Source organism: Stigmatopora argus, chromosome 13, assembly GCF_051989625.1.
Source record: "Stigmatopora argus isolate UIUO_Sarg chromosome 13, RoL_Sarg_1.0, whole genome shotgun sequence".
NCBI lineage: Eukaryota > Metazoa > Chordata > Actinopteri > Syngnathiformes > Syngnathidae > Stigmatopora > Stigmatopora argus.
Genome location: NC_135399.1, coordinates 1,867,926 through 1,882,925, shown reverse-complemented (window position 1 = coordinate 1,882,925; position 15,000 = coordinate 1,867,926). Strand labels below are relative to the sequence as shown.

General features: G+C 41.8%; 1 protein-coding gene across 1 annotated transcript in view; it reads right to left on the bottom strand.

Annotated features, from left to right (window-relative positions):
* The window catches only part of rif1 (replication timing regulatory factor 1), a 107,748-nt gene that overhangs the window by 88,673 nt on the left and 4,075 nt on the right, over nt 1-15,000 (bottom strand). Inside the window, exons 2-4 of the mRNA XM_077617557.1 lie at nt 3,947-4,075; nt 3,101-3,179; nt 2,931-3,027 (exon numbers count right to left, since the gene is read on the bottom strand). Of these exons, the coding sequence (XP_077473683.1) occupies nt 2,931-3,027; nt 3,101-3,179; nt 3,947-4,053 (283 nt within the window). The 5' untranslated portion in view covers nt 4,054-4,075. The remainder of the gene's footprint in view (nt 1-2,930; nt 3,028-3,100; nt 3,180-3,946; nt 4,076-15,000) is intronic.

Below are 15,000 nucleotides of genomic sequence, written 5' to 3'. Positions count from 1 at the left end.
GGGTGCTCAGGAAGAACAACTTGGGCTCCAATCTTCTGAGAACCTTCTATAGAACCACTGTAGAGAGCATCCTGGCGTACGGCATCACAGTGTGGTACGCTGGAAGCACGGCGGCAGACAAAAAGGCCATGCAGAAAGTGATTAACACTGCCCAGAGGATTGTCGGCTGCTCTCTGCCCTCACTTGAAGACATTGCCAGCCCGCGTTACCTCAGCAGAGCCAAGCACATCATAGGGGACCCTTACCACCCTGGTCACAATCTGTTCCAGCTGCTGCCCTCTGGCAGACGCTATAGGTCCCACAAAGCTCGGACAAATAGGCTTAAGGACAGTTTTTTCCCCACATCCATCAGACATCTAAACTCGCGCTAACATACACACATTCCCTTCTGCGGCATATGAATAGATGTTTGGTTGGTGATCTGCCGCCTCCTAGCTGACTTGAAGGAAGGTAAGTGGCAGACAGTGTGCGGTAATCGAGAGGTAAGCGACCTGTATGTAATCGAGAGGTAAGCGACCTGTATCCACAACAGCGGAATGACAAATTACAAGTCCGTAACTTACACTTATTTAGGTCTTTTGCCGATTAAACGTAGCTTATGGAGAAGCACCATCAATTTCGTCACACGCAGTTTCTGCGTGTGATGACAAGTAGGCTTTTTTGTGTTGTGGTAATGACGACATGGCCTATGTCCGATTATTATTATTATTATTATTATTATTATCGGTGTAAAAGACACCTGTCCACAACCTTAGTCTCTCACACTCCAAACTCCACTATGGCCAAGACCAAAGAGCTGTCGAAGGACACCAGAGACAAAATTGTAGACCTGCACCAGGCTGGGAAGATTGAATCTGCGATAGGTAAAACACTTGTTTAATGAAATTAACTGTGGGAACAATTATTGGAAAATGGAAGCCATACAAGAACACTGATAATCTACCTCTGTCTGTGGCTCCATGCAAGATCTCACCCCGCGGATTCAAAATGATAACAAAAACGGTGAGGAAAAATTACAGAACCACACGGGGGGACCTAGTGATTCACCTACAGAGAGCTGCTTTGGGACCACAGTAACAAAGGCTACTATCAGGCGGCAGCCGGTGCAGTGGCTCTGTCCACTCTTATTTGTTTTTCGTGTTTTACAGCCTTTCGATCTTTTTTTATTGCATTTTAATATTTCTTAATGCATTCCTTATTGCTTTGCTTTGTACTTTATACTTTTTGCTTTGGTGTTTTTGCAACTTTCTTTGTTCTGTTAGCCTGGCTTCTTTCTGCTACTTCTTTTTTGGAACCATTCAGCCATGCCTACGCTGTCATACCCATGGGACTAGCAGTGAACAATACACAGCAGAAAGTGCAACACCTCAATGCCGCTGGAAATCCGGAGCTGGACAAAAGTGCCGGGAGAAGAAGCGACGCTTCAGACCAACCATTCCAACTATTATTATGGGGAAAGTGAGATCCCTCCCCGATAAGATGGAAGAGCTGTCGGCGCTTAGTCGAGGAGTTGTACTCTGCTACTGTTGATTCTTCAGCTCCAGACTACTGAGGGTCTGTGCCGATGAGCTTGGAGGAGTGACTGCATATTTTCAGCCTCGGTCACAGTCTGCAGAAGTTCCCCATCTTGTGGAGGACTTCCTGTGTGGTTCCAGTTTTATCCAACTCTACAACGTCTTTTCTAGTATCTGTGTCCGTTTTTGCTACTGCAACCAAGATGGCGCCGCTCGAGTGACGGCCGGTGGCAGTGGCTCGGTCCGCTTTTGCTCGTTTTGTGGTTTTGCTACTTTTCTGTCTTTTTTTATTGCATATTGGTATTTAGTTTTTTTACCTAGGTCTACAATGTCTTGTGTCTGTCTTGCTACTGCAACCAAGAAATTTCCCGAATTCGGGATGAAATAAAGTTCTAACCTAACCTAACCTAATACATTGTGCCGCCAGGGACTCAAATCCTGCACTGCCAGACGTGTCCCCCTGCTGAAGCCAGTACACATCCAGGCCCATCTGCGGTTCGCAAGAGAGCATTTGGATGATCCAGAGAAGACTGGGAGAATGTGTTATTGTCAGATGAAACCAAAATAGAACTTTTTGTTTGAAACACAGGTTCTCACGTATGGAGGAAAAAGAATACTGAATTGCATCTGAAGAACACCATACCCACTGTGAAGCATAGGGGTGGAAACATCATTCTTTGGGGCTGTTTTTCTGCAAAGGGACCAGGACGACTGATCTGTGTAAAGGAAAGAATGAATGGGGCCAGGTATCGAGAGATTTTGAGTGAAAATCTCGATCCATCGGCACGGACATTGAAGATGAGACGTGGCTGGGTCTTTCAGCATGACAATGATCCCAAACACAGCCAGTGGAACAAAGGAGTGACTTTGTAAGAAGAATTTCAAGGTCCTGGAGTGGCCTAGCCAGCCTCCAGATCTCAACCCCATAGAAAATCTGTGGAGGGACTTGAAAGTCCGACAGCCCCAAAACATCACTGCTCTAGAAGAGATATGCATGGAGGAATGGGCCAAAATAACCAGAAAGTGTGTGAAAAGCTTGTGAAGTTACAGAAAACATTTGGCCTCTTATTGCCAACAAAGGGTACATAAAGTATTGAGATTAACTTTTGGTATTGACCAAATACTTATTTTACACCATGATTTGCAAATAAATTCTTTAAAAATCAAACAATGTGATTTTCTGTTTCCCCCCCCAAAAATCTGTCTCTCATTGTTGAGGTTTACCCATGTTGACAATTACAGGTCTCTCTAAACTTTTCAAGTAGGATAATTTGCACAATTGGTGGTTGCTAAATACTTATTTGCCCTACTGTATATATACACACACACTTGAACAGACTTGAATGAAGAATTTAATAATGAAGTCATTCTTAGAAAGTTGTGGCAATATCTTCAAGTATTGACAAACAAAAATACCAGAAAGTCCAGAAATGACATGTGAATGGTAGACACAACAGCCCAAAGCTTTTAGGGCAGCTTGACTCAGCTCAGCGTGCGGGCTGCTTACATGACTCTGTAAAAACAACAGGTGGTTGTGCTTAAATGTTAAGTTTCGCTAGTAATGCTGTGAAAATGAGGGAACTCACCAAAATGGCTTTACCCAAGCGAGCAAAGTGCTTTGTGATGGCAGGAAGAAAGTGCCAGTCTTCCTCTTCGCTGAGCCGACTGCAGAAAAAAAAAATCAAATTTATGGGGAGGGAGTTTGCGTTAATCGGTGCAGATTTAAGGGGAAATTAATGGGTCCTGAGCAAGCTGGTGCAATGAAGGTTAGTGAGAAGAAAAAGCATATGATAATCGATATTAAGCATTAAATGATAAAAAAAGGGAGTGGTGTACGCGTGACTGAGCTGGCTCGCCAATACGAGAGTACTTCAACAATATGTACCATCCTTAGGCAGAAGGATGCTATAAAGGACTAACCATAATTTCCAAGGTGCGCAGTGACATTCATACCGAGATGGAGAGCCTTCTTTAATATGGATAAAAGAAACAGTTATCGGGAGATAGCGTGACCGAGTCGTTAATATCCGACAAAGCAAGCGGAATCTACAGGGACTTGAAAACAAAGCAAACTTTTTTCATATGAAAAAGGGGACTCTTCGACACCAGCTGAACCCTTCAAAGTGAGTCGTGGCTGGTTTGATAATTTTAAAAAACAAACTGGGATACAGTCGGTTCTGACTCATGGAAAAGCAGGAAGTTCCGCCTTGGATGCGGCGGTTGAATATATTAACATATTTGACTCGCTTATTGCACAACAAGCTTTAAATCTAGTGTAATGTAAGATTAAAACTTATTTTTACACATATACACCCCCTCTCTCCACTTCCTGTCTCCCCCCCGTTAGATAGGGCCACCGTCACCCGTCCACTGTTTTTAATTCTGAAGTGGAGAAAAGCAATTTGACAAATAACAGTCGGTCCAAGACATACTTGGCAATGGTGAGGTAAGCGTCGGCCTTGTCAGAGCGATCAGCGGCGCTGTCCTCCAAACACTCCAGCAGGGGGGCGATGCTGAAAGGCTCCACTGATGCTGTCATTCTTATACACTGCTACACAGCTCTAACAAAAATTTTGTGGAGGAAGGCATATTCAGTAATCAATTCAAACATTGTGGTGAGACTTTGTTTTGCTTTCTTGATGTCATCACAGATGGAGCCCATTAATAGTGGAGAAATAAGTTGATGTAGAGATCATTTTTTTTGTTTGAACTAGAAGTAGTTTGCATGTGAGGATAAGCAGTCCAGAAAATGAATGAATGAACTAGGGCAAGGTGTCCCCGCTCCTATCACAGAAATCACACCACATTCATAGAACTGGAAGGGGGCGTAAAAATTAGGATATTATGAATATATTTCCATTTTAGGTTTTTAATTAATTGCCGGGCGACGTTACAGTGGACGCCTTCGCCCTTATCCGAAAATAGAGCACTTTGACCGGCGGGGATGGCGGAACACCGCGGCGAAGAAACGTGGAAGTTAAGATTCCATTTAAGCATGGGCTGTGGGTTGACGTCGTTGCACGACAATAAAGCTGGACGGCTAATTGACGGTTGGACGGCGTGAAGTGAGGTTTGATTTCCGGGGGCGGTTGGCCGGCGATCCAGCGGCGTGTGACGGCGGCAAGCGGGGTCTACCCCGTGACCTGGTCCTGGCCGGAGCAGGCAGTGACAAGTTTTTTGGAAGAGGATGCCTTCCCGGACATTCTTATTCAAAAATGAACTGAAAATGCCAGGGTTCACACGGATGGCATGTGTGGGGATGCAGATGGCTAGGTTCATGGTAAAGCCAGCCTAAATCAACCACTTTGAGCGTCCTCATGCTTTAAAAAACAAGAACTAAGCCTATGTTTTGACTGATTTGTTTCTAATAAACAAGCAGGTTCGCCGGTCACTGCTCGTTTAGAACCAAAAGACAATTGTTGCGCTATAAAAAAAATTCTCTCTTGAAAAATGGGTGTTAAACAAATAAAAGATTGAGTTTATACACTTGGAGAAGGTGAAGACATGCCATCACTCGTCTCTTAGGATCCGACAACGGTTTCTGGCCACCATAAAAAAAAATCAACTCTATGTTGCACGGTTTGGACAAACATAGTACGAGAATCTTAACATACATACACAGCCATCCATAAATTAACTTTATAAGGATTAGACGTAACCGCTGAGGGCGAAGCCTCACCACCACCTTGGAATGCTGAAGATTGTGCTGCCATCTTGGTGCGCTTCAATTGAAGTGAGACAGGTACTGCGGACTGTGAACACCTGGAAGGCTGGTGGCCCTGTACTGACCACCTGACTGGTGTTTTCACAAAGATCTTCAATTGTTCCCTGCAACAATCCATCATCCCATCCTGCCTGATATCTGCCAACATTATCCATGTCCTTAAAAAGACAACCTTTGACAGCCTGAATGATTATAGGCCTGTTGCACTTACACCTGTGATCATGAAGTGCTTTGAAAAGTTGGTCGCCTGCCACATCAGGGATACAATTCCTCTCTCAGTTGACCCTCACCAGTTTGCCTATAGAGCAAATAGGTCCACTGAGGACGCCATCGCCATAGCTTTACACACAGCACTGAGCCACCAGGAGCACCATGGAAACTACGCGAGGATGCTTTTCATTGACTATAGCTGAGCCTTCAACACTATAATACCGGACATTCTGGCTGAAAAAACTCTCCCACCTTGGACTATCCTCTTCCATCTGCTACTGGATTAAGAACTTGTTAACCAACCGTCCACAAACTGTTAGACTTGGTCCCCACCTCTCTTCCTCCATTACACTGAGCACTGGCTCCCCTCAAGGCTGTGTACTGAGTCCTCTTCTGTACTCCCTGTACACATACAACTGTACACCGACCCACCAGTCTAACTCCATCATCAAATTTGCCGATGACACCACTGTGGTCGGTCGGACTCATCACAGGAGGGGATGAGTTGGCCTACCGAGATGAGGTCAACAAACTGTCTTCGCGGTGTTTGGTGAACAATCTCACACTAAATACCACGAAAACTAAGAAATAATCCTGGACTTTCGCAAACGCAGCACAGATCTGCCACCACTCCTCATAAATGGAGTATGCGTAGACAGGGTCCAGTCCTTCAAATTCCTGGTTGTCCATGTCACGGACAAGCTCTCCTGGTCTACCAACGCCACAGCAGTGGTGAAGAAGGCCCAGAAACGACTCCATTTCCTGAAGGTACTCGGGAGGAACAACTTGGACACCAAGCTTCTGGTAACCTTCTATAGAGCCACTGTGGAGAGCATCCTGGCATACTGCATTACAGTGTGGTACGCTGGAAGCACGGCAGCAGACAGAAAGGCCATGCAAAGGGTGATCAACACTGCCCAGAAGATCATCGGCTGCTCTCTGCCCTCACTGGATGACATTGCCAGCCCTCGCTACCTCAGCAGAGTCAGGAACATTGTCAGGGACCAATACCACCCATCTGTTCCAGCTGCTGCCCTCTAGCAGACACTACAGGTCTCACAAAGCACAGACAAATTGACTTAAGGACAGTTTTTTTCCCCACAGCCATCAGGACTCTGAACTTGAGTTAGCACAACACAATCCCTTTTGTGCAATAACTTGGGGTGTGCAATATCTTTGAAATCTGTGCAATATCTTTGAAATCTGTGCAATATTTTAGAATCTGTGCAGTATTTTAGAATCTGTGCAGTATTTTAGAATTCTGTGCAATATTTTAGAATTCACCTAGCCGGGATGTGACTTTTTATACTTTTATACTACTATATGTTTTTTTTTTTTTTTTTTTACTGGGAAAACACACTTTGAAAAGCTTGGAGTAGTACCACTGATTTCGTTATAGGCAGCGGTGTATGATGACAATAAAGGCTTTTGAATTTGAATTGAATTTGGATTTACGCCTTTCCCAACTCGATACGAAATGAGAACCCCTCTTTTGGGGTTCAGAGAATTTTCAGATTTTGGGAGATTTTTTCCTATTGGCGTTTAAGAGCACAAGTACTAATTTTAAAGTCGTTTTTGGGATAATTGTGTCACTTATTTTTTTTAAATAGCTGCAAACAACACAATGATTGAGAACTTTATTACACAAAATTTGTGTGAATGCCATCATGTCAAAATATTTGTGGCAATCAACATATTTTCAATACAAAAATGAATAACAAAAGACCTACAAATTTAATCAATTTTCTTAGTTCTATTAAATTTCTCAGTTGCACGCATGGCCTCTTTTGCATGTCCATCTTTGCGAAGCACATGGCCTCAAGTAGTCTTTCACAATTTTTGAATCCGGAAAGATGGCTTTGAATTGTGGACCACAATGATCAGTAGCACTCAGCACTAACCCTATGCTCCACAAAAAAAAGACAATTTTCATCTCTGCTACACTTAAGTTGTTTGGTGAGTATCCACAGTAGCAGAGTTTACTTCAAAAGAGGTAAAGATGGATTGCTGGGATTTCATCGATCCAGCCTTTGCTTTATGATTTTTCCCAGACACACTGAGGCAACCGGTGCTAGGATGATTCGCTGAAAGACGTTTCGCCGACGGACGTTTGACAGAGGGACAGGTCGCCGAATGGACGTTCCACCGAACGGTCAATCGGCCAAACGGCTCACCCCGCCCCCGGATCGTGTGTGTGCAAGTTCTTCAACCTCGGCCCACGGGCCATTTACGGCCGTTACAGATAACATTCGTTTAGGAATATCAAGGGCATGTACTGCCTGCCCCCCGCAATAATAAGGGCATGTACTGCCCCCCGCTGGGCATATTTCTAAATACCAGTACAAGGCCTATTTCTAAATACAAGTACACGTGACAGAAGAAATAGAGTAAATACATTAGCGGTAACAGCATACTGTTATGAAATTGTATATCCAGAAGTCCTACTCCATATTGTTCTTGAACTAAAAGTGAGATGCTATTTGACCAGTCTTTTGTCTAACATATAAATTAAAGTGGGGATGTTTCTCATTGTTGGTTTTTTCTTTTGCATGTTTACCATTCCTTTCAGCTTTAGTACCCTTGCCAAGTGGTTTAGGTTGTTTTTACCAGTGCTGTGGGTCAGCAAGGGTCACCAAAAGGATTATTGTAGTTGAGCGACAAATGAATCACAAAACAAATTCACTGAACAGACATGGTTCAAATGAATTACTCAAGAGCCAGTACAAAGATAATCATTTTACTTTAACATCAATAAGCTGCCATTCAAAAATTTATTTTATTAAAAAGAAGACAAAGCAAATTCAGATAGCGTTTTTATTAAAGCAGTAAAAATGTAAAAATATTGTACAAAAATTACAAATACAATACAAACTTACAAATTATGTACAAAGGGAATTCACAGATGGCAGTGGCAGTTTTTATTAAAACAGTAAAACTTACAAATTAGTGGGAAAAAAATAAAGTGTTTAATTTATTATTTTAGTAAACAAATTAAAGTGGGGATGTTTCGATTGGATGTTTTCGCCGGACATCCGGGTACCAGGTAGATCTACATCCAGGTCTACATTCTACCTTTTGGACCGAATGTAGACACGGAGAAGAACTCATCACGACTGTGGCTCGAATTTGTTAATATCCCAGCAAAGCCCAGTACCCAGCAAGCCCAGCAAAGCTGCATTCTCGAAGCCAATTGTAAGTAACTTTGGGAGACTGTCTTAATATCAGTAATACTGCATTCTGGAAATAATGGCAGTGTTCGGCGGCGCTAAAATATTTTTCTGCTGCATGCTGCATTCATTCTGGAAGCAATTAATACGTCAGTGGCTCTGTAGTATATCATAGTCCCGGATTTAGGAGTTGTCACATTTTTGTTAATGTATTTACAAGCTACGACGACGACGTATCGAAACGCGCGCGGCTGGCGTCGCCATTACCATGCTGAAACGCTCTCCCACTAAAATATTTTTCTACTATACTACTGCGTGCTGCATTCATTCTGGAAGCAAATAATATGGCATTGGCTCTGTAGTATATAAGTATATATAAGTATATATATATATATATATATATATATATATATATATATATAAGTATATATATATATATATATATATATATATATATATATATATATATATATATATATATATATATATAAGTATATATATATATATATATATATATATATATATATATTTTCTTGCAGGCCATGGATTTCACTGTCACAAAGCGTGGTGGGAGGAAGTTGCTCCATGATGGCTATGCTTATATAATTGACAAAAACGGCAACAAAAACAGAGGCATTACCTATTGGAGATGTGAAGAAAGAGGAAGATGTTTAGGGCGCCTTCGGACAGTGAATGATGTTCTATCAGGTGTTCCAACGCAACATTCTCACCAACCAAATACCAGCAGGGGTCAGGTTCTCAAGACACTGCAGAAGATTAAGGAGCGAGCCTCCACTACAGAAGAGATTACAAGTAGTATAATTCAGACTTGCACATCTAATTTTCCCTTCGTGTCAAGTGGATCTCTTCCCAAAAATGAAAGTCTTGCCAGGATGATTAGAAGGCAAAGGGCATTCACAAATGGCAATGAAATAACGGACGAACTAAGGGTTTCATTAAGAGGGGAGAGATTTGTTTTATTCGAAGAGATAGATTTCATTTTGATGGCAACTGACACCAATCTCGATCTATTGGCAAAAAGTACACTGGTTTTGTGACGGTACGTTCAATAGTGCACCTGCCAACCATCAACTGTACACCATCCATGCTCTCCTTGGAGAAAATCATACCGTTCCACTGGTATACTGCATCACAAAATCTAAAACTCGAAGAACATATGATATGATCTTTTCGAAGATCAAAGAAGGCCGTGTTATGGAGCCTAGTTCTACAACTGTTGATTTTGAACAGGCTGCAATAAGTAGTATAAAAAACATTTTCCAAACGCTCACTTATCTGAATGCTTTTTACATTTCGGTCAATGCCTTTGGAGAAAAATTCAGGAATGTAGCCTACAACGTTGGTATAATGACCCAATGAATACCTTTGTAATAAAACAACTTTCAGCACTGGCGTTCGTCCCAAAGGACGATGTCATAGAAGTATTTGATGCATTAATGGCTTCACTAGACGAGGAAACAGAGGAAAAACTAGCAGAATATCTCACGTACTTTGAGTGTACTTGGCTAGGTGAGCCAAGGGGAAGGCGACGGCGACGCGGTCCATGTTTTGCCATCCCCTTATGGAATGTTCGAGAAAAGACCTTGCTGGGAATACCACGGACTAATAATTCTGTTGAAGGTTGGCACTGTGCATTTCAATGTAGAGTGTCAGTTGTCCATCCAAATTTATCTCGTCTGATAAGCAAACTCAAATTAGAGCAAAGTGATTGGGAAATGAGAATACAACAGGCTTATGGCAGTATTATGCCCAGACAAACCAAAAAGTCATACGCAGCTGTTAATGAACGGTTAAAAAATCTCACGGATGACTATGAAAACCCGGATCGATTTCCTAACAAAATACAGTTCCTAGAAGCCATTGCGCGTAATCTGTAAGTTTTACTGTTTTAATAAAAACTGCCACTGCCATCTGTGAATTCCCTTTGTACATAATTTGTAAGTTTGTATTGTATTTGTAATTTTTGTACATAGTTTGTATTTGTATTTTTTGTACAAAATTTGTACGTTTTTTACTGCTTTAATAAAAACGCTATCTGAATTTGCTTTGTCTTCTTTTTAATAAAATAAATTTTGAATGGCAGCTTATTGATGATGTTTAATATTAAAAAGAAAGTAAAATGATTATCTTTGTACTGGCTCTTGAGTAATTCATTTGAACCATGTCTGTTCAGTGAATTTGTTTTGTGATTCATTTGTCACTCAACTACAATAATCCTTTTGGTGACCCTTGCTGACCCACAGCACTGGTAAAAACAACCTAAACCACTTGGCAAGACGACTAAAGCTGAAAGGAATGGTAAACATGCAAAAGAAAAAACCAACAATGAGAAACATCCCCACTTTAATTTATATGTTAAACAAAAGACTGGTCAAATAGCATCTCACTTTTAGTTCAAGAACAATATGGAGTAGGACTTCTGGATATACAATTTCATAACAGTATGCTGTTACTGCTACTGTATTTACTCTATTTCTTCTGTCACGTGTACTTGTATTTAGAAATAGGCCGTGTACTTGTATTTAGAAATATGCCCAGCGGGGGGCAGGCAGTACATGCCCTTGTTATTCCTAAATGAATGTTATTTGTAACGGCCATAAATGGCCCGCGGGCCGAGGTTGAAAAACTTGTACAGACACGATCCGGGGGCGGGGCGAGCGGCCGTTTGGCCGATTGACAGTTCGGTGGAACGTCCATTGGGCGACTCTGTCAAACGTCCGTCGGCGAAACGTCTTTCAGCGAATCATCCGGCCACGGAGGCAACCATGATTAACGCGAAAGTTTGTGTTGCAATACTATCGAAACTACATCCACTTGACCTAAACGGATATCCCATCCATTTAGGTCACGTGGATGTAGTTTCGATTAGTGCCATCCTCAATCGGCAAATTTTAACTGAAAATGTTATTAAAAGCAAACGTAACGTTTCGAAACACCGATCGCGTCAGACATTGCTTGATTTTTTCTTCTTCATAGTTTTCATAGAAAATGCAGATTTTGTAATTTGCTAAGAACTGGCGTAGTAAATTACGGACAAATCTTAGAATTTGGTAGCTCTGCGTTTGTAAATGACGTGGAAAGGCGTCGTACTTTAGAACTAAATTGGATCAGCAGCCTCGAGTCTTGCCGAGTGTTCCCATAACGACAGGGGAAATAAGTGTTTCGGGAGCACCGGGAGACTCGCTGGCGGAAATTCTTCCGAAAATGACGTGGAAAGGCGTCCCACGTTACGAGTCAACCATGCGGTGCGTTTAGGGCACATCATGTAAAAACAACGATTCATACATCAACTCTGCTTTCAGCTGTAATAAATCAAATTTGAGTTTACACACTTAGAAGGTGAAGAAATTCTATTAGGAATTCAATTAGAAGTCTATTAGGATTCGACAGACATTTCTAGCCACCATAAAATTTTCAACTCTCAACGTTCCACGGTTTGGACAAACATAGCGAGAAAATCTTAACATATACACACACACACACACACATAAATCACGCTTTATAAGGATTATAGACGATGGTGTTTTTAGGGCGTTGTGAAATGTGGAATGTATTCTTTTAGAACAAAGCCAACCTACCATGCTTTCTTTTTGTAACTAATGCAATTTTACTGACAACACCGCCTATGTCGCGTGCGCGTCACCGCCTACCTTTGTGTCACGTGATCTTGTCAGTAAAACCCGTCGACGCGGAAGTGGGGGTTGGGACACCATGAGGAGAGCGCAGGAGGATGGATTTGTTCCTCTCTTTCTCCGTGCTTCCCGCCCTTACTGCAGAAGGGGTTAAAACTCACTCCATTTGTTTTAGTGTGCTTACTTGTGTTCGACTTTATTGAATGTTCAGTGTGGAGCTGACATTTTCTGGTGCCGACACCCGGGATTCGAGATCTGATACATCGTGACCACGAGGGATCGACAAGCCAAAAACTGACGTCAGCCATTCCCCCATTGAGGGAAGGGGCCATTCGGTCCCCCGCCGCCCCGAGGTTCAGTGACGAATCCCATCGAACAAAGCATGCACCTAAGACGGTAAGGCACTGGTTAAAATTCGTAAAAAACAATCTAGCATGAGGCCCTGTTTCCCTGTGAAAGAGTCGGGGAAATGTCTCCATTCGTCGGAGAAAAAGTTGTGTATTCCATTCCCTGTGAGTCGGGTCGGCGTTCTCTATAAGTCGGAGAAATACGTAAAGGTATACAACGGATTGAGGCTGAGAGTCGGTCTATCTCCGAGAAAGGCTATGCCTTTCCGGGCGATCCACGAGGTTGGCTGACGTCAGTCTTCCAGAGGAGGGGGGTCGCACCCCGCCGTCAGGGACTTCGAGGATTGTGTTAAAATATAGTAAAAAGTATAGTTATACCGTGCCAAGAGTGAAACGGAGCTCGATACTGTATAAGAAAAATAGAATATATTATTAAACATCATAACCACTAGTTATAATATTCTGTTAGTAGATGGTGAATTACAACCAATAAAAGTTTTTCCCATTGTAATATCTTGTTTTTTGGTGTTTTTTACAGATGGTGGAAACGAATTAATTTGTATTTAGTCCATTTCTATTGGAAACTTTGATTTGAGATATGATTAAATCGCATTAACCTCGTATCTCACGGTACCACTGTACTGGGCTCTCATTGGCTTTCTCACAACAACCCTCCATTTTCTTTGACGCATTGTCTGCTTAAACTCATTTATGCTTGTGGAAGCTGTGGCCGAGTGCCTCGACCTGAACCGCAGCCTGGGGTGGGCGAAATTGTGTCACGGGGGCAGGCGATGGGCCGTGTGGTCAGTAATAAAGACGTTGACGAGTTAGGTTGGTCGATGTGCACCAAAACAGAGCATGGGTAAATGCAAGACTCGGCAATACACGAGGAATTCAACAAGAAGGAAGCCGAGGAGGAATCAACCACCATTGCAACAGCACAAATCAGAAAACAACGGTGGAGAAACGAACTTTCCGACTCCGACTGATAAACTTATCAATAAAACGACTTTAAAATTAGAACTTGTACTCTTAAACGCAACTAGGAAAAAATCTCCCAAAATCTGAAAATTCTCTTTACCCATTCTGAAATACGATTTTCGGTCTTTGGCAGCTCTGCCACCGGGATGCAACATAGAGATAGCACACAGACATGAATACATCTAATAGCACAATAATAAACACAGCATTAACAATTCAAACAACAGCATAAATCAACAACAAGCATTAACATTTTATGATTTCTTTGAAATGTAATTTTACACCCCTTTTATAAGTCACAAGCAGGGGGGACCAGCGAAGAACCAAAAGACCATTGTTGCGTTACTAAAAAATTCACTTTTGAAAAATGGTTGTTTAAAAAATAAAAGATTGTGTTTACACACTAAGGGAAGGTGAATAAATTCAATCACTCGTCTATTAGGATCTGACAGCCGTTTCTGGCCACCATAAAAAATTTCAACTCTCTACGTTGCACGGTTTGGACAAACGTAGCGAAAGAATCTTAACATACACACACGCACTCACACACCCATAAATGACGTTTTATATATTAAATAATTATTGTTCTTAGCACCTATTTTGTTCAATAACTCCCAAGCCGTTTGACAGATTGAACCGAAATTTATAGAAGATAGGTTATTACCTTCTGTTTAAAGAACACCTTTTAGTTTTTAAACAACCAACTCCATTTATTAATTATTAATTTATTACTGTTATTAACACCTAATATCTTCAATAGCTCCCAAGCCACTTGAAAGATTGACACCAAATTTACAGAAAAGATAGGTCATTACACTGGGGCAAATAAGTATTTATTCAACCACCAATTGTGCAAGTTCTCCTACTTGAAAAGATTAGAGAGGCATGTAATTGTCAACATGGGTAAACCTCAACCATGAGACAGAATGTGGGAAAAAAACTAAAAAAAACACATTGATATTCAAAGAATTTATTTCCAATTAGAGTGGAAAACAAGTATTTGGTCACCTACAAACAAGCAAGATTTCTGGCTGTCAAAGAGGTCTAACTTCAAACGAGGTCTACCGAGGTCTCCACTCGTTACCTGTATTAATAGCAACTGTTATAACTCTATCAGTATAAAAGACATCTGTCCACAACCTCAGTCTCTCACACTCAAAACTCCACTGTGGACAAGACCAAAGAGCTGTCGAAGGACACCAGAGACAAAATTATAGATCTGCACCAGGCTGGGAAGACTGAATCTGCAATAGGTAAAACACTTGGTGTAAAGAAATCAACTGTGGGAGTAATTATTAGAAAATGGAAGTCGTACAAGACCACTGATAATCTCCCTCGATCTGGGGCTCCATGCAAGATCTCACCCCGTGGCGTCAAAATGATGACAACAGTGAGCAAAAATCC